Below are 19,884 nucleotides of genomic sequence, written 5' to 3' on the forward strand. Positions count from 1 at the left end.
TCGGAAGCTGATGAGCGAAGACTTCCCCGACTCGGGAGAGGGAGATCAATGAAGAAGTAAATTGGGATTCGGCTTCCTGCACTAGGAAGGCACCAATTCCGTGTCACCTCTGGCCCAACAGGGCCCTGGCCTAGGTGTCATCGCTGCATAAATATGGCTAACGTGTACCCCCTGGGAGCGATGCTGCCCGCAGCAGGCTGGTCCTGAGATCAGTGCAGTCCACAATGCCCATGAACGGGGTGGGGGAGGCAGCCACCGCTGCTGCTAAGGTGGGGCAATCAGTTGCCACTCTCTCTAGAGGAAGAAGCTGGCTGGATAGTTGCTTCCTACTCTGATCCTGCTGCCAGGTTGGAGGGGGAGAGGAAAGTTGTCCCTAGAGATGAGCCCCCCTGCATCCACCCACATGCACATACAACTGCTTTCTCGGTCAGGACATTGGGCTATCCTTAGTGCCCACTCACACAGAGCGTGGACCCAGCTGAATCAGCAGCTGACATGCTGTCTGAACGCAGCTGAGCCTGATGGGACTGAGACCCAAAAGCCATCTAACAAGCTCTAAGAACAAGAGGACTTGTGGCACCTTAGAGACTAACAAATTTATTTGAGCATAAGCTTTCGTGGGCGACAGCTCACTTCATTGGATGCATGCAGTGGAAAATACACTAGGATGATTTTATATACACAGAGAACATGAAACAAGGAGAGTGATATTCTCTCCTTACAGTGTGTATGATAAAACTCATTGTTTCATGTTCTCTGTGTGTGTATATAAATCTCCCCACTGTATTTTCCACCGAAGGCATCCGATGAAGTGAGCTGTAGCTCACGAAAGCTTATGCTCAAATAAATTTTAGTCTTTAAGGTGCCACAAGTCCTCCTTTTCTTTTTGCGAATACAGACTAACACGGCTGCTACTCTGAAAACTCTCAGATTCCAGAATACTCATACGGGGATTATACCACTATCATTAGAGCTGTTTAAATTCACATCTGAGCACATCTTGCTATAACTTTTCCCTTGTGGACAAGCCCTTATTTTAAACATCGCCTGTTTTTCCAGGAGCCTCTGCTCCTTTAAATACTCAAAGCAAGGGGCTGGCCCTATTTTGCCTAGCCACTCCCACTCCCCCATCTCCCGCTTCCCAAGGATATTTGAGCCGAGATCCGTGTGAGTGACTCAGACTGTCAGTACCAGAGAGGCAGACGTTCGAGGTGGGGAAGGCAGCTCCAGAGATCTGAGTCACTGACCCGTGCTCCCGTCTTTCTGCCAGGCTGTGAACCGGGATGGATACCCCGTCTCTGAAGAGGGCCACACGGAGTGGGGCGGGTGGCACCCCGCTCTCTCCAGCCCGCATCACCCGCCTGCAGGAGAAGGAGGATCTGCAGGAGCTCAACGACCGGCTGGCCATCTACATTGACCGGGTGCGCTCGCTGGAGTCGGAAAACGCGGGTCTCCGGCTGCGTATCACCGAGTCCGAGGAGGTGGTGAGTCGCGAGGTGTCGGGCATCAAGTCGGCCTACGAATCGGAGCTGGCGGATGCCCGCAAGACCTTGGATTCCGTGGCCAAGGAGAGGGCTCGACTGCAGCTGGAGCTGAGCAAAGTGCGGGAGGAGTTCAAGGAGCTGAAGGCACGGTAAGTCCCAGGGCAGTGCCCATGCTAAGCAGCGGGGCACCTGGTAGTGGAAGAATTTCCCTTTTCCCCCCTTACCAAGAATGGGGCAGTCCCTAGAAGCTGGAGTGGGATCAACCAGAGCTGGCAGCCTTGGGAAAGAAGCCACAAATATCCTGAGGCCACGGGCCAAGCGAATAGCATGTTTGTAATGTGTCTGGCAAACAGTGAGGGACGTGGAGGGGGGAAAAAAACAATCCAGAGTAGGAGGAGGGTGGGAAAAATCTCTAACCTGGCTGGGATGTTACTGTGGAAGCTGGGGGGGGGGCATGATTCTTGGCTCTCTCCCCCTCTCCCCCCCAGCAATAAATTGCTGCATGATGGTCAGTGTGTAAATTCAGCACCGGGTGTTCAGGGGCGGGCGCCGTCCTTGGAGGAGAATTGTCTCGGCAGCTGTCCGCTGGTGCGGAGAGATCCTGATAAAAGTGCCTTTAATAACGTGACGTAGAATTAGCAAGGGATCTGATCCGAAGTCCCAGGCTTCAGAAGGAGTGGAGAGGGTTCGGTATCCGAATCTGAATCTAAACTCTGCATCTGGCCTCCATTTCTCTAATAGGCTGGACGTGGTGCCCCGGATCCAGTTGGCTCTGAATTTCCGTCTTGGTACCTATCTCTATCTTAGATTCTCTCTCTGAGGCTGCTGAATAAGTCAGGCAGTAATTGGTCTAGCTGGCCCCAGCTCTCCGGCCTGCAGATCTTGCTTGCCTGGCATATTCCCCCACTCCACTTTTTAACAGATTTTTAAATGACTGGCTTGTGCTGAGATGTCCCCTTTGCCGATGGCCGGGGATTTTCTGTGTGTTACCATGCGAGATGCCATCTGGGAGGGTCTTTGGGAATGGGCTGGAGCGCAGATCCATGGCTCTGCTGAGCCTCTTTCTTTTCCGCCGCGTCTCTTTCGAAACTAGCCTGGGCTTGCTTAGACAAATGGGATTCAAGAGCTTGGATTTGGGGTTAATTCTTGGTGTGTCAAACTCACCTTCTTATTGCGGCACTCTGGGGTGTGATCTGGTTCTGTCCGATTGGTAGCTTCAAAGTCTGTTCCTCCCCTCCCTATATTGTATTTTCCTTTCCCCGGCTATTGCCAAATATGCCTAAACTCCCCTTTCCCCACGGACGCACCTCCCTGCTATACTAGAATTGGCACCGGGGAGCTCAATAGCACCAGGTGGCATTCTGCCCATTCCAACGAGCTGGTTCCCTCCCAAGCTTTGGACCTTGGCACCCAACCAGCAAGGGTTCCCTGGCGACTTGGGTTTCCCGTTCTGTCTCTCCTCAGCCCATGTGGTGGAGGCGCTTGTCCCCAGCGGGCGGTGGTGAAGGTCAGAGGGATCCAAAGGAGATTGGGAGTGGCTCCTGTATCTGGAAAGCTTCAGAGCCCTCCTGTTTCACTCAGTGGTCCTGATTCAAAAGTCCTGGACTCCCATTGACGTCATGGAGTTTGGATCAGAACATGACCCTTTAGGGTCTTCAGCTCTGGCGTATTCTGGTCTCTACTGAGACCTGAATCTTGCTGAGCAGCAGGGGACACTCCCATTGGGCTAAATCTGCTGCCTCCATCATGCCTCCACCCACAATCCGTTCCAGGGAGCATAAGCGGGATTCGAAGCCAGGTTTGCATGACGGCAAATAAAGCAAGTCTCCCATTCCTGCATTAGATCTGAAGCGTCTTACCTCCCTGGCTTTGCTATAAAAGAGTTTGTTTTCTAAAAGGCCCCCAAAAGGGGCAGCCTGCCATGAATAATCAACCCACTCAGAAAGCGGGAGGAACATTTTACAGATGTCTTTAAAAACTTCCCAGGATTTTATATTTAGCTTCCTGTGTCTCTCCCCAACCATGGATCCGTCTCTAGATAACTCTGTGGTCATCTCTGGGCTAGAACTGTAGCTAGTTCTGCATTTAGATCCTAGAGACTCGTTGCTATTTGGAGATGCATTTTGAATGCAGGTTTCTGTGTGCTGAATGTCTGTGTCTGTTCTCCCCTGGCTGTGGGCAAGCTGGGAGGGGGGAGGATTTTGAAGAGGATGGGGAGGAAGAGATTTTGCTCCTACAACAGGAGCCGTGTTTTCTAAAGGTTTTGCAGCCTTAAACTTTAAAACCATCCCCTCGATCTTTTTCTTAAGCCATCCATTACAATAATGCCCAGCCTGCAGCCATCTCTTGCTGCTGTGTGGCTGTTACACAGCTGCCCTGCTCCACTCCAGAGATGGCTGCATTGCAGCGATCCCTGTATATAATCTGTACGTTCTGTTGCTTACTGGAATGGAATGTGCATGCTTGAAAACTGGATGTTGCTGCCATTCTCTGACACAACAGACCCCCTTGGAAAAAACTCCCTTCCCCGAGGGGATTCCCAGATGATCACTCTCCTGTTCTGAGCCTCGTTATTAAAAGCGACTATCGGTGACTCAGACCATTTATCTTGAAAGCTCCGCTCCTACCTTTCTTTGTGCTTGGAGAACAGGCAATGACAGTGATTACCAAGAGAGACCAAAGCGTTGTGATGTCTCAAACAGAGACCTGTGAATCAGCAGCGAGAGTAAAGAACAGGGTTTATTTCCCCGGCTGTCAATATTGAATTATTCATTTATTACTTAGAGTTACTGTACCGGTTACTGTGAGCATGATGAATTCTGGAAAGAGCTTGATAGTGAATGTAGGGGTGGGTGAGCATGCAGGAGTTGTGTTGGGTTTCAGGAAACTTTCTCAAAAAGAAAAGGAGTACTTGTGGCACCTTAGAGACTAACAAATTTATTAGAGCATAAGCTTTCGTGAGCTACAGCTCACTTCATCAGATGCATTTGGTGGAAAAAGGAAACTCTCTGATCTTAAAAGTCCTTGTAATGAGTGGGATTTATTGCATTCTGCTCTGATTGCTTCCTTGGGGCTGTGAAATTATTCAGAGGGAGGCACAAGTTAAACGAATCAAAACAACTCCGCTCTGAGAAGGCGTTCCAATAGAAATAGCATTTTGTGCCTCTGTAGTGTGACTCCTCTGAGGTTCTCAAAGCACTTTAATACACCGCCTGCAAGAGAGGTTACTAGACTCACTTTACACTTGGAGGGAAACTGAGGCACAGAGCTGAAGTGACTGGTTCGAGGTCCTTCACTGGGCTGGGAATGGAGTGCAGGAGTCTTGGCTCATCACCCAGATCTAATCACAGACAATATCCAGCATCTCCTTTGTATGGGAGAGATCTGGGTTGGAGAGTTCAGCTTTGATCCGTGCTAAAAGTGGGAGGTGTAGGCCGTTTGTTCTGAGCAGCCTTTTGCACCGATTTCTGGGATAAAGATACTTGGGTCTAGTGTTCAGGGAGGCCTCCCTGAATTTACCTTAGTTTCTCTTCCTGGGGCTAATGGCTTGGAGAATAGCTAGCCTGAGTGACGGCTCCATAGAGTTGACTGAATCCCCTACTACAGGCTGGGAAGGGAATTCCGTAGGATAATCTTTTGTGGCAAAAGCTTCGGATTGGGCAGTCAGGGCTCCTGGTCCCAGCTGGGGCACTGTGACCTACAGAACAAGTCCTTTCCCCTCTCTGTTGCTCAGTTTCCCCCTTTGTAAAAGGGCCAGGGACAATAACACTTGCCCAGGTCCCAGGGGCGGGGGGGCTGTGAGGCTGGACTCATTGGGCAGGACAATGGAGTCAGGCCCCTCCTGCAGTCACTTATCCCATTGCTAAAGGGGTGCAACATGCTACCAGCTGAGAACAGGTTCTGAGCTTGCTTTGAGCTGGGGTAAGTGGCTTCACAAGGGGACGGAGGATGGAGCCCATTGTCTGAAATACTCTGAGCTGCCCCGGTGGAAGATTCTCTAGGAGCACGACTAACCCAGTCCCCGCGCGCATTCAGTCTTGTATCTAGAGCTGAGGCAGAAACATTTCCTTGGTATCTTCCCCCACCAGGCTCCCTGACCTCCTGTGTGAGCGTTATCTGGGCCGAGCAGCCACTGTTCCATTAGAAGGGCTGGTGTGATAGCATCTACAGCATGGGAGAGATGACGAGAGCAAACCAAGTGTCTAAAGGCTGGTGGCTGTCAGCACCCAGCGTCTCTCACTCATGAGCTCTGCTTTGGGTAACTCATTCCCTGGGCTGGCCAAGCCACTAGTGTGGCTGAATCCACCTGGCAGGGCGTGTCAGGAGAAGGGAAGCAATGGTGCTACTTGTAGCACTTAGCTCTGTATCAGCAAACGCAGGCTTGGTGATGATCTGGTGTTGGGGACGTTGACTCGCTCAGCAGAGATGCTCTCCCCTTGCCGTAGATACAGCCCTGCTTCCTTCCAGGGCTGGAGTCTCTAGTTCTTGCTGGTGAAATTAACACTGGAGAAAGGTGCTTCATTGACTCAGGCCAGGAGCTGAATGCTAAATTAGTGCTGCTTTCTAGCTCCTTTCCTCAAGGGTCTTGGCTGGTGGTTTGGCAACTGTTCACCGAGCCTCCAGACAACTTTGTGCAGTAGGAGATACATTATTGAACCCATTTTAGCAATGGGGAAACTGAGGTAGAATAAGGCTCAGTGACTTGCCCAAACTCACTGATTCTGTCTGGAACAGGACCCATCAGTTCTTACTCCCCCATTCATCCCCCTGCCTCTTGCTCTGATCCTTAGATCCCACTCCCCTCCCAAAGGTGGGGGTCTGGACCCAGGAGTCCTCAAAGTCCTCTGCTCTAATTGGTAGGCCACACTCTCTCCTGAAGGCATGCCAGTCCATTGAATCTGCCCGGTGCAGACAGTGAGAGTATAACACCAGGTCTACACTAAAAAGTTAAGTCGACCCAGCTACATCAATAAGGGGTATGAAAAAGCCACACCCCCGATCAACAAAGTTACGCTGACATTACTCCCAGTGTAGACAGTACTGGGTCCAGGGAAGAATGCTAGCTACCACGTCTTGGGAAGGTGAATTAACTACAGTGACAGGAGAACCCCTCCCGTTGCTGGAGAAAGTGTCTACACTGAAGCACTGCAGTGGTGCTGCCGTAGTCGTTTAAATGTAGACAGAGCCCACTTCCCGGTGCCCCTGCCACAGCCCTGGCTGGACAGGTACGAGGGAGTGGCGTCTCCCTGGCTTGTTTTGCCCTGGGGAACTCGCTCTAGGGTTAGTAGTTTCTGTGGTCCAATCCCCGTGCCCTGCCATAGAGGATGTGGCTTATCGCTGGGCTTCCAACAACATCCGGGCAGGGGGTGGCACGTAGGGTGACCAGATGTCCGGATTTTATAGGGACAGTCCCGATTTTTGGGTCTTTTTCTTATATAGACTCCTATTACCCCCCTACCTCCATCCCGATTTTTCATATTTGCGGTCTGGTCACCCTAGTTGGCATGTGCCAGAGAGATCTCGTTGCAGGCTTGGGCTCTCCCAGTGTGACGGATGGTGGGAGACGGGCAGCAGTTGGCGCGCTGGAGCGCCGAGCTGCCCTTGCGTAAGGCAGGCACACAATCGGCACCTTCTTGAGGAGCAGGGTTGGGCCCGCTGCATGGAGGTGAAAGGTGACTAAGCAATAGGCCACAGTGCAGCAAGGGCTGGGTTATAATGAACTAGCCTGCTTAGGGCTCAGGGAGGCTCAGCAGTCATGCATCCCTGGGCAGCTTTTTGCCATTGCCTAGCTCTTCCCACGCTCCTGGCAGTGCCCAGGTAGCTCTGTCAGCCAGAACCCTCGTACAGACTGGGTAGGGGCATCTTGTTCTGGCTCTGAGCAGGGCTGGGTGGCGTGATGGTGAAAACGCCAGGGCCCGGTGGGTGCTAGCACTCCAAGTGGCAGGGGCTGCACCTATGCTGGAAGAATGGAGGCAGATGGAGAGAGCATTGCAGAAACATCCCATAGATTATGGCCTGGCACAAGGCATATGGACCCACGCTTGGCCTGCACCAGTTCAGGGCACAGGACACCAGCCAGAGACCTGTCCTGTGCTGGTCTCCGGCAGGAGCTGCCTGCTGGACAGTTGCTCCTGCGCTGTGCAGAGCTGGCTCTGGGGTGGGGCCAGCCACACGTGTCCCTAACAGCCAGGCTTGCCTGCCTGCCCCAGCAGCCAGCGGTTTTCCAACGGGCCAGTTGCACTCCAGGGCATTCACTGGCAGCTTGTGATTGGGTGGTGGAGTGGTAGTCTCCAGGTGGTTTGGATTTAAAGTGTGAGATCACGTCAGGCACGAGGGCGTGGCCGTGCTGGGGCGGCCCGTGTCTGACTCACATCTGCAGGCGGCAGCCAACGCCCTTCCCCTCCTGTGTCACCCGGCCTGGGATTCATGGGGAAAGCCATGCCGCCCCCACCATGCCCAGCCAGGCTGGGAGGGTTGCAGCCAAAACACGCCCCCGGCCTGGTATCCCTTAGATCTGGGCCCCCTTCACGCCACCCGCTGTGCCACGTCACACCCGTATTCCTGCGCTATGTTCCGTGCCCCCATGGCGGCGATTTTCTCCAGCCCCAGCCTGTCCGCTGGCGCATCCTGGGAAAGCCTGGGTCATGCTCCCGGCCTGCCTTAGCTGCTGGAGGAGAGGATTGTCAGTTGACATGAGATACCATGGGCGGCTCTCCCGCGTGGAGCAGCACGAGCTGGCGTGGGAGCAGGCAGTCACCCAGATGAGGGGAGGTTGGGGTTTCCCTTCGAAAGCTCAGAAGGGCAGCAGCACTGGGACTCGTTAAATGCAAACCAGCCGAGCTCCTCCAGAAGGTGATTGACAGTTGCCTGGGACAGGTCGCTGGGAGAATAGGTTTGTCAAGCCCTGCCACGGCTCATCCTTTCCTCTTCATGGTTCTCTGCTTGGGGTGAAGGCTTCTTCAACAAGGGCTGCTCAACCCAGCCTCTCTGTCCTTCATCTCCCACTCTCACAGCTTGGTGTAGCCCAGGCGTGGTGTATCTTCCAGGCGGTGGTATCCAAAGTCTGCACAAGCCATTGCTCGGGGATGGGGGACACCTGCAGGTGGGAGAGGGGCTGGGATGGAGCCCTGCCTCGGGTTTACTTTGCAGAGGTGGCTTTGCTATAAAAGCGGCACCAGCTCTCCTGCGGCTCCCGATCTCGTTTTCACTGCCCTGCATCCCCAAGCCACACAGGAAGCTCAGTGGTCGGTTTTGTGTGTGGCTCTGTTTTCTTCTTAATTGGATCCTGCTGCTGCCCTCCTGGGTCTAAAACCACATTTGGCCTGATCCTTTCAGCACCACAGTTCTGCCAGCAGCAGATTCCAGCTGGGTGGCCCAGATCCTCCATGGGGAGCTAGCCACTCGTGCCATGCACCCTTAGTTGCTTTGTGTTAGGCGGTGATGGTCTGGCAGTCTCTGGGGCCCCCACAGGAATGGATCTGGACACCCGGCTCTACAGGGCACTTTCTTCTGGTGAGTGAGGAGCTGCATTGCCAGAGTAAAGGTTGATACCCTCACTCTTGTTCAGGTCCATTAGCCCTTTGTGGGTACCTGACCCACCCTTATCCCACTGCTGAAGAAATCAAAGGCCTTACCCCACAGCAAAGGGAACTGGATTCTTCATGGGCCTCCCCACTGTTGCAGTGCATGGGGAGATGCAGTGTGCTTTGGGCTCCTCAAAGTCTCTAGACGCTAAACTATTCATCCCAGCTCATGCTTCATGTCTGGCCTAATAGTTAGCGAGTTCCATTCTGGCCACTGCTGGCGGTTTTTCTAAGAGCCTGATCAGAGACGAGGAAAGATAGAGGGTTGTTTTTTTCCCCGTTCCTTCTCTGAAACAGGAACCAGACCCTGCTCATTATAAGATTGTCTGAGCGATTGCTTCCTGAATTCCAGCCCCTAACCTGATTAAGCTGGTAGCTCAGTATTGACTTTTGCTCCTTCCCCAGCCCAGTTCTTCTCCTGCTTCTTAATGAAGAAGAGACTCTCAGCCTTTGAAATCTGTGCGGACATGGAATAACCAAGCAGCAGCTCCTGGCTGTGGGCAATGGGTGGTTAGTTAACATCCAGCACTGATTACCCCCTCCCCACCAGACCTGAGCAGTAGCACTTTGTTAGTTGCGGGTGGGTCTTTGCCTGCTCTGGGATTTAATGGGAGACACCTGTCCTACCCACTGGGAACTCCACTGAGACTCCACCAAACTCATTCCTCACCCAAAGGGTCTCCCAACATCCATCAGATGGAAATGGTGGTTGATCCCTACTAAACTCCATTGGACTCAAGCAGACAAGCTAGAGATGCCAGGCTCAGCAGCACATGGCTGGTCGTGCCAGCCTGTCCCTTAGAACTTCCGTTTCTTGTTGCATAAAGAGAATTACATGGCTTGTGTGTTTGTTTAATCTGAGGGCTCTCTTGCATTGTCTAAAAGCCAGTCTGAGTCTTGAGCCTGGATTCGCTTCCTAGGGCTGGAAGGGGGAATGTGATCCAGTGGGTGAAGCCAGGGACTGGCAGTCAGGACTTATGGGTTCTGGTCCGAGCTCTGGACCAGAGCAGGGGAATTTAGGAATCAGGACTCCCGGGTTCTAATCCCAGTTTGCTACTGACTTTGTGTGACCTTGTGCAAGTCACCTCTCTGCTGCCTGCCTCAGTTTCCCCATCGGTAAAATCTCACATGGGGACATGAGACTTAAAGTCCCCAGAGTGCTTTGAGAGCCTTGTGTATGATATACAAGTGCATGTGCCTGCTAAAACTCCCCATGCTGGCAGCAATCTCCCCTCTTCCATTCATCCCGCATGGAGTTGCACCGACTCCTCTCTGAAATGCTTCACTATGATGATGATGTGGTTTTGCTGGAACATTGTGCATAGGGAGAAAAATTTGATCTTTATGGAACATTCCTTCCCCCTCCACCACCACCCGCTTTATAAAAAGCCTCCAGAAGAAAAACCGTTTTACTTAGGAGGAGATCTTCCCTCTGGGATGAACAAAGAACAGATTGTACAGTCAGGCCGAACTTCAAAGGGCTGTACAGGAATTACAAGAGCAACCCACTAAAAGAAAAGTACATTGGGCAGAGGAATATCCCACATTTATATCCTTGCTAATTTCATAGCCACTGGGCCTGATGCTCATTCACACTTGGGCCCTTTTTCCCCCCTCTGGCAGCATAAAGGAGCCTTAGAGTGAGTGTCAATGCGAATTGAGCCCGGTGTGTTCAGTTACAATCTCCAGATTATTTCCCCCAAACATTCAGTCATTGACACTCCAGTCTGGGCTCTGCAAATGGGAATTGGCCTGGCTGGGTTAGACCAGAGGTCTGCCTAGTACAGAATCTCGTCTCTGACTGGCCCCGCAGTACCTGCTGCTTCAGAGGAAGGAGCACAAACCCTGCAGTGGTTGGATAACCCATAGGTTACTTGCCATGCATGTTGTGTGTATAAAACCAAATCTAGTTTTTCATTCTTATGTCAACTGACTTTACTTGTCTCTACGCTAAAGCTGTTTTGGACCCCTCTGGCAACGTAAAGGGACCTTAGCGTAAATGAGAATCGGGTCCAGTGGTGTTCAGACCCAGGCAGGGTTTAGTCGGCAATGTTGGTGCTGTACACAGAATAAAGACTCCTGCTTGCTCCCCCAAAGCTTCAGGGTTAATGGGAGCAATAGCTCCTCTGTCCCAAACAAATCTGACCCATACCCAGACAGGGAGAAGGGATGTTATGTTAGGAGAGAGGATCGCTTTTCACATACTTAGACTGTGAGCTCTTTGTCACAGGAACTTATTTTGTTCTGTTTGTACAGCACCTAGCATCCTGGTGCCCTGGTCTATGACTGGGCTCCTGCAAGCTGCCACCATAGAAATAACTAATAGGGTAAAATTTTCAAAAGCACTTAAGTCCCATCAGTGCCTTAATCACATTGACTTCTCATGCAGCTTAGGCTCCTAAGAGACTTAGGTGATTTTCTGACTGTAATGGCCCTTAGGAAAATGAGGGAGTGAATGAGAAGATGGGTGGGAGGCTTGTGCATGCCTCTTATTTTGTTCAGTCAGTGCATGTTCTCCAGGAGAGAGGTTTGAATTTCCACTGTGGGTTTCTTAAAGAGCCATCAGCAGCCAGGATTTGAGTCCAAGGAAGCAAAGCTACCCTGGCTTGATTCTAAACCGGGCGTGGTAGGATTGTGGCTTCTGGACTGGGGGAAGATGGGAAGGCCTCCTCGATATTTGCAATTGGAGGGGACCTCAAATTATTTACTTGTATTATAGTAGGGGCTAGAGGTCCTAACTGAAATCAGGGCCCCATTGTGGTAGGTGCATAACATATACACAGTCAGAGAGAATGTCCCAAAAGAGCTCACAGCAAGACGAGAAGGGGGAAACTGAGGCACAGAGAGACGTGATTTGCCCACGGTTGCCAAGCAGGTCACTGACAGAGCTGGGAATAGAACCGAAGTCTCCCAGTCCAGTGGCTCTATCCACTGGACAGAGCTGCTGCTCCGTGCCTCAGTTTCCCCACCTGTAAAATAGGGAGGATGATCCACTGGTCTACACTGCCTCTCTGATTTGAAGAGGTTCTTTCCAGTTCCAGCAATGCTGCAGGATCAGGGGGTGAGGAAGCCACACGGCTTTCCCAGCAACGGGCTCATTCTGCGGAGTCACACGCGTCCCTTTCTGCTGAGCATGCTCCAGTCGCTTGATCTTCCTGCTCGTTGCTGCATGGCTGGGATCTCCATGGTCCTGAGATACTCGCCAGTATGACAGGCGATTTATAAGAACCGGCTCTGTACATAACCCCAGTCAATCAGACCCCGGCCTTGTCTCTGATCATCCACCTGTTCTTGTGTTCTCTCCCTCCCCTGCAGGCACTCAATAGCCTCAGTGTGAGGCTAAACAACTGGCCAGGCAGACAACTGTGGAGGGGAGTGGAGGTGGGGGGGTTAAAGAGGATCCAGTGACGAAGCGGGCGATCTGTGTCAGTTTCACATCCACAGCTGTGGTGGAATGCAGCAGCCTGTCTCCTAGCAAGGCCTGGCGGTTGAGCTCACCGCGGCATTGGGAGAGCCGAGGGTGATGAGATCGAGACCAGGGCTCAGTTCTCTACTGCCCCGTTACATGCGCGCTCGTTCGCACCAATGCGTAGCGGGTGTGAAACATTACCATTCTGATCATATTGTGCTGATGCGACTGAGAGCACAAGGGGAGCAGGGCAGCAGAGAATCGGGCCCTGTGGTGTTACCCCGCAGGCCCTCCCAACTCTGCAGCAGGCTCCAAACAGCAACAGGCCAGCACGGTTTGAACTCAGCATTAACACAGGGACAGACACATATCCTGGCTGCACTGTGAAAATACCTTATTGTGGTTGGGGAGCCCTCCCAGCAGGGCTGTGCGCCCCTCCGTACAGAATTAAACTGGATAAAACACATGTTAATCACACTCCAAACTGCACTACAACCTTGGACTGGTCTGAGGCTAAAACATGCGTCTGCCCCATTTAACGCTGCAAGAGCAGCTGTTCTAGCCATGTTGGTGTGGACACCCATGTTGTTACCAGCTCCCTCCAACGCGGTACATTGTATAGTGTTGCAGGATCCTAATTGGTTGTAGGTTATAAAATAACATCCTGACTTCACTGAATAGGGAAATGGCAGAACAACCATGGGAGAGCACTTGTCAGTCCTCATTCTCATAAGAAGGATGGTCTTGTGGTTAAGCACTGACCTGGGATTTGGAAACCTGCCTTCAATTTCCTGCTCTGCTACAGACTCCCCCGATGACCTTAGTCAAGCCACTTAATCTCTCCATGCCTCGGTTTTCCCAGCTGTAAAATGATGGATGATTCTGACCTTTGTAAAGAACTTTGAGACCTACTGATGAAAAGCACTATAGCAGAACTAGGGATTATTACTGCTTGCCTTGACTAGTTTAGATGGATTTGAGGCAGGAACGGCCTCTTACTGTGTATATGTACAGTACCTAGGACAATGGGGTCTTATTGGAGCCTGTAGAGGTTGCTGTAATACAAACAGAACTGTGCTTGGAACAGTGTTGCTAACACCATTCCAGCTGTAGTGGGAACAGATCCTTGCTATCTGCGGTGAAGGGGACCATTGCTTTTGGTTAGATATCGCAAGTGCCATAAACATATCGACTGGGGAAAAGTCCTCGGTTAAGAATCAGGAGCGGAAGAGATAAAACACACACACCTGGAGATCAACACTGGCCATTGTCAGATAGAGATGTTGCACTTTACCCTCACTGTATATCAGATTCTAGTGTCACTGCTGTATTTTGCAATAGTATAAACTGCAGTAACTGCCGAGGAGAGGCAGTAAAATTTGTAGCTCCTGTAGTTGCAGAGAAAAGCTTGAAGCTAGAAGGTAAAAACCCGAATACACAATTTTTTTATTTTTATTTTTAAAGAGCTCCTCATGACTTTTTAGGCCATTCTCATGGGTTTTTTCATTGTAATCCCTGTCTCTTCCCCCCCCCCCCCCGCCCCCCAACCTTCATGATAAAGTTCCTATGTTTGCTATCAGTTCCTTAAGATCATCAGCAGAAAGCAGAAATCCTGACTCAGTCTGCTCACAAGATTCCTCCTCCCCCCCATGTTTTGTTCCTTGGCTTCCTACAGAGGAAAGAAACCCCTGGGAATGCACAGCTTTGGGTCGGATGCCAGCGTCTCTGTGATGGCAACAGCAGATGAGACTCATGGAGCCCTTTGCCCATAAGGGGACGTGGGGCTGAGCTCACCTAGCCTGCCATTGTGCCGGGTGGCTGCTTTGAACATGCTGTCTGCATGGAACTTAGGCCCTGCAAACCCACAGAGGATGTGGAACCCTCCTGTATTGGGCCAGCTTATGATGCCATAGGTACAAGACAGTAACAATACCCTGCCCCCATATTATACATATTACAGTAGCGTCTGGAGACTTCAATTGAGCCTGGGGCGCCACTGTGAAAGCGTACAATCTAGACAAGACAGAGAGTGGCAGGGGAAACTGAGGCACAGAGAGGGGCTGAGTGACTTTCCCAAGGTCCCACAGGGTTTGTCTACACAGCACTAGCTATGCACAGGCTAGCCTACCCATGTGAGCTTGAATCCATCCAGCGCACGGGACAATAGCAGAGAAGACACTGCAGTGAACGGATCCGGATGCATGGTTGGCTCGCAAGCCTGCTCTCAGGCATGCGCTGCTCAGTCTTCGCTACTGTTGTTACCTGCGCTGGCAGGGGGTGGGCTAGCCTGGGTCGGCTAGCCCATGCATGGCTATCGCTGTATATACAGACCCACAGTGAATCTGGGGCCAAGCAGGGAATGGACACCTGACTCCCAGTTCTGTCCCGTGTCCGCTGGACTATGCAAAGCGCTGGACGCTCAGCATCTCTTCGTCTTACTCTGATGCAGCCCTGGGCCCTGGAATAGGAATTGAGAGGAACCTAGGAAATTCTGCACCCTTGTGGGTAAAAGTGGTGGGGGTGGGGTGTGACTAGTGTTCAACTGCCTGTGAGCAGATGCTAGCCAGGGAGCGGTTGCTTCTGGAGCAAGCTGTAAAAACTGAATGGAAAGGTGCTGGCTGCCTCCCCTCTTCCCTCCCCTCCCCTTCCTTCCCCTCCCAACACACACTTTAGGCTCTGCTGCCATTTCCTTCCTTGAATATTGCATGAGCCGACATACGCGTGTCGGTGGAAACGTGATCTAACCAGAATTCCATTCACGGGCGCATGTCTCCACAGCGATCCCAGCTGCTTAGCCGATACCGCTGCCTGCCACACCTGGCTGCTTGGATCGGAGGCTTTGTCTCTGCTGCAATTTCAGCCATCTGTGTATTGTGCCAGTGCAACTGCCCCTAACCCGGAGGGGATTTCCCCTGGCACAAATGGTGCTGCACCAGGGTGAATGGGCAGCAGCGGCTGAAACCCCAGCATAGACAAAAGCCCGAGGCTGGTTCTCCGGAGAACCTGGAAAGGGCTGGATAGTCACGCAGCCGGAATGTTGTGGCCAGCTGCAGACTCCTGTTCTGGCCTAGTGGGCAGTATTGCAGGTCTAAGGGCGTTGTGTTTTGAGCCAGTAAAGCAACCTGCTCTGTTGCACATGAGGGTTAGGAGCCCTCAGTTATCCAGCAAAAACAGCCCCACTGGGCTGAGTCTGTCTCATCTCGCATGTCACAGCAGCCAAGCATGCGTTTATCTCCCCCACCCTTCCCCCAGTGCAGCCCAACAAGAAGCCCGACTTTGTTTGTCCTTTCTGGCAGGAGGTGGCTCTGAATTCCTGAGCCGGCAGGAAGCGGCTGTAGTGCTGCCAACCCCGCCCTGCCCTGGGGGGAATACTCCCACGCTGGACATGCAGTCTAGGCAGTGGAGTCGGGGCAATTGGATTCCGTGCTACAGGGCGTGAGATGATTGTCCAGTGACTCAGAATTTCCACTTCTCCTCCCCCTCTTGTCCCCCAGCAGCGCTGGGAAGTGGGCATTGGACATGAGATATGTTCACTTCTCACTATGGGGAAACAGTGGGGTCTAATGGTTAAAGCTGGAGGCCGGAGTTCAGGACTCCTGGATTCTGTTCCTCGCTCTGGGAGGGAGAGTCTGCTGTTGTGGTTAGAACAGGGATCCTTGGTTCTAGTCCCAGCTCTGCTGGTAGTTTTCTGTGATCCTGAGGAAGGCGAGGCCTAAAGTTTAAGTTCCTGTCTAATTTTGTGCACCCAGCTTGGGAACACCAGGAAGCCTACGTTTATCTCCTGTGTGGGAACCCACAACTCCGAGTTCAGCACCTCTGAAAATCAGGTGCCCCCCAAAGAGGGATACTTCTGTAAACGGAGATGGGTACAACTTGGGGCCTGTTTCCCCATCTCTAAAATGGGGGCAATGTTTCCCCTTCACCTGCCCTGTCGGGTGGCAAAGGTGTATAGATTACCAAATTAACTTTCCTCTGCTGGACATCAACGCTCCTTTTGTTGAGCATCAGGCTGCGTATGATTGCTGGCCTTGGTCATGAACAGAATCAAAGGATTAGTGGTAGCTCAGCCTCACTGTGTACCAGGTACTGGCATTTTTCTCATTAATTTCCAACCTGTTCATAAAACAAGGTGCTGTTCAGAGTCCCCTAATGACTCTGTTACTTTGTATCCTTATCGCACAAGGGTCAGGGCAGGGCTGTTTGCTCAGTGCATGCATGAGACGTGCAGGAGAGCCAAGCGCTGCACTAATAAACCTTATCACTCCTCCTCGCGGCTAAGCCCGTGTGTGTTTCTGGATGTGCCACAAAAGAGCCTTCATAATAACTGCCAGCCAGGGCACGTTGTGAACATCTGCCGTTCTCTTTAGGTGCAGATGGTAGAGCCAGTTTGATTGCAGCACAGATCATTGACTGTATGTGGATGGAAAGCTGGGCTGGTCGTGGGTGGGCGCCTGGGTTGGGACACTTGGGTTCAATCCCTGGTTCTTCAAGACTTCCTGTATGACCAGTTTCCCCTGTGCCTGCATTCCCTGTCTGTGAAATGAAATAATCCTTCTATAACATGCACAGGGGGATTGAGAAGATAAAATCCCATCATCATAACACCTAGGTCTTTTCAGCTTTAGATCTCAAAGCACTTCAATAGCAATATCTCTGTTTCACAGATGGGAAAACTGAGGCACTGGGAGGGGACTTGTCAAAGGTCAGCTGCAGGCCAGTGCAGGGTCAGGATTAGAACCTAGGTCTCCTGAGTCCAAATCCCCATTTCTCTATCCATTAGGCCACACTGCCTCCTTTGGCAATTGTGCCTCAAATACTACATTGCCAAGGGCCATATAGGTACCTAGATAAAATTGGATTATTTCTTTCCCTTCCATCTCCCCCTCTTTTTCCCTTTCTTCTCTCCCCTCTGGATTTACAGGCCTGTTTTCTGCAACAGCAGTTACTGCCAGCCCCACAATGCCACGTTTATAGACACAACAGCAGTTAAGAACTTGCTTTTAAAGGGGAATGACTCATACACAGGCATCCTGAACTGGGCAAACAAGCAGGCTCCTCCGTCCGCAGCCAGCGCTGGCTTCTGTCGGGCCTTTCTTCTGCTGCTGTTGCTTCTCTGTCTCATGCAAAACAAATGCCCTGGCCTTGTGTAAATGTAAATAATTCTCCTGCATTTATCTGCCTCTTCCCCTTGCCAGCCAAAATATAGAATCCCTTTTGTTCCAGCAAGGCCGGTTGTGGCTCCTCTTTAAACAGAAACCAGCATTCCTTTTTCTTTTCCCCAGTTATTACCCGCTGGAAATTTGCATATAAAGATGTATGCAAAAGGCGGAGGGAGGGGAGAGTTTCTTTTACTGGGGCTTGATGATGGATAAAGAGGGCTAGAATGTGGACCCCTACACCTAGCCAGGAGCTCCCTCCCATTTCCCAGTATGATTGTCACAACCCTTTGATGCCTGTTTGGTGAGTCCCCAATTCAGAACTTCTCCCCCGTATTAGAATTTCAGGTCTTGGCTATCCCATTCCTAGATGGCCCCCTAGGACAACTGGGGACCCAGAGGAGCCCTGGTTATAGAACCATTGTCCTGGATACTGTCTAGAGATGAGTTGCTGTATGGGCAAATTATCTTTGGCTGTATCAGTTCTTCCCAGTCACTCATGATTAAGTCGCAGAAAATCTCTGGTGCTCTGTGGGGGTGCTTCATTGAGTCTATTTGTATTACAGACTCCCACAGAGATCTGGGCACTGCACAGACAAGTAGTGAACAAGGTCTGAGGGCCCATTGTGCTAGGCTCTGCAGAGACCACTAGGGAGGGACAGTCCCTGCCCCAGAGAGAACACAGTCTAAACAGACCAGATGGATTCAGAAAGGAAGGGTTATTCTCTCCATTTTAGAGCTGGGGAAACAAAGGCATGGAAAGATGACATGACTTGACCAATGGCACCCAAGGAGTTTGTGGCAGTGCTGGGAATCATAGAATATCAGGGTTGGAAGGGACCTCAGGAGGTCATCTAGTCCAGCCCCCTGCCCAAAGCAGGACCAATCCCCAATTTTTGCCCCATATCCCTAACTGGCCCCCTCAAGGATTAAACTCACAACCCTGGGTTTAGCAGGCTAATACTCAAACCACTGAGCTATCCCTTTCCCCCCTTGAACCCAGCTCTTCAGAGTCTCAGGCAGTGTCCAAGTTACTGCAGAGAATTCTTTCCCAGGTATCTGCCTGGCGGCTCTTGTCCACATGCTCAGGCTCTAATTGATCGCCATATATGGGGTCGGGAAGGAATTTCCCCCCTGATTAGCAGAGACCCTGGGGTTTTTTTTCCTTCTTCTGCAAGCATGGGGCACAGGTCACTTGCAGGTTTAAACTAGAGTAAATGGTGAATCCTCTGTAACTTGAAGTCTTTAAACCATGATTTGAGGACTTCAGTGACTCCGCCTGAGGTTAGGGATCTATTACAGGAGAGGGTGGGCGAGGGTCTATGGCCTGCGTTGTGCAGTAGGTCAGACTAGATGATCACAATGGTCCCTTCTGACCTTAAAGTCTATGAGTCTGAGTCTTAACCTCAGAACAGCGTGTTGATCTACCCACACCTATGCGTAAAAAACCCAAAAACACCCAGAACATAGACACCAACTGGCTGGGTCCAGGCACTTTGACTGTGGTTTTACCCATGCCTGGAGGTCACTGATACAGCTCCTTCCCTGTCCCACTTGATCGCATGTCTTGTCGTCCTTCATTGAGCCGCTGTCTCTCTCTGGTCTTGTGAGTCTTCAAACCATGTGACTCTTCCTGCAAAAGTGAGCATAAGCCCTTGGAGGCCAGGCTGTCCTAATCCTGACCGCTTCAGAGAAGATCACGCTTCGGCTGTATGACCTGTTCGACAAGCTCCAGCAAATGTGGGCTGTGTGTATATAGCTATGTAGACGTAGTCAGCTAACCCCTAATACATACATGCAGTAAGCACGAGGTTATCAGTGAGAGAGATTTTCAGGGGTTAGCCTGTGATGGACACTGTAGCTGAGTGCATCTTTTGTCTAATAAATCCACGTCGAACAAAGCCTTCGCATCCGTTGTGCTACATATTGGGTCTCCAGCAAGACTGGGAATCTGATCCAAAAGCACAGGCCCCTACCCCTCGGGCTAAAGGAGAATCCCCGTTAACATTACAGGGTATATGAAACATAGTTGGACAATTCCAATTCCATCCAGGAGAGGGCAGCAATTACACCAAATCTTAAAATCTGGCATGAGATGTGTAAATTAGCTGTGAGGTTTGAGAACTGCGTTGAGCCTGTTTCTCAGCTACCTCGTTCCTGTGCTCAGGGCTAGGATGGAGCAGAGAGGAGGCTTTAAGCCACCTTTGCACTTCCCATATTCTGAGCCCTGCCTGGCACCCCAGGGGGCCCTG

The 19,884-nt window shown here is 51.4% G+C and overlaps 1 protein-coding gene and 1 long non-coding RNA gene across 2 annotated transcripts in view; one reads left to right on the forward strand and one right to left on the reverse strand.

Moving 5' to 3' along the window:
• The first annotated feature begins 1,006 nt into the window (after positions 1–1,006).
• LMNA (lamin A/C) overlaps positions 1,007–19,884 on the forward strand; it is a 56,085-nt gene continuing 37,207 nt past the window's right edge. Inside the window, exon 1 of the mRNA XM_038382541.2 lies at positions 1,007–1,633. Within this exon, the coding sequence (XP_038238469.1) occupies positions 1,284–1,633 (350 nt within the window). The 5' untranslated portion in view covers positions 1,007–1,283. The remainder of the gene's footprint in view (positions 1,634–19,884) is intronic.
• Positions 1,632–15,659, reverse strand: LOC122457331. The gene is made up of 3 exons (XR_006276819.1): positions 15,649–15,659; positions 12,159–12,161; positions 1,632–2,677 (listed from the first exon to the last, which is right to left on the reverse strand). It is a non-coding gene; the product is annotated as an uncharacterized LOC122457331 (long non-coding RNA).

This window comes from Dermochelys coriacea, chromosome 24 (genome assembly GCF_009764565.3).
Source record: "Dermochelys coriacea isolate rDerCor1 chromosome 24, rDerCor1.pri.v4, whole genome shotgun sequence".
NCBI classification, from domain to species: domain Eukaryota; kingdom Metazoa; phylum Chordata; order Testudines; family Dermochelyidae; genus Dermochelys; species Dermochelys coriacea.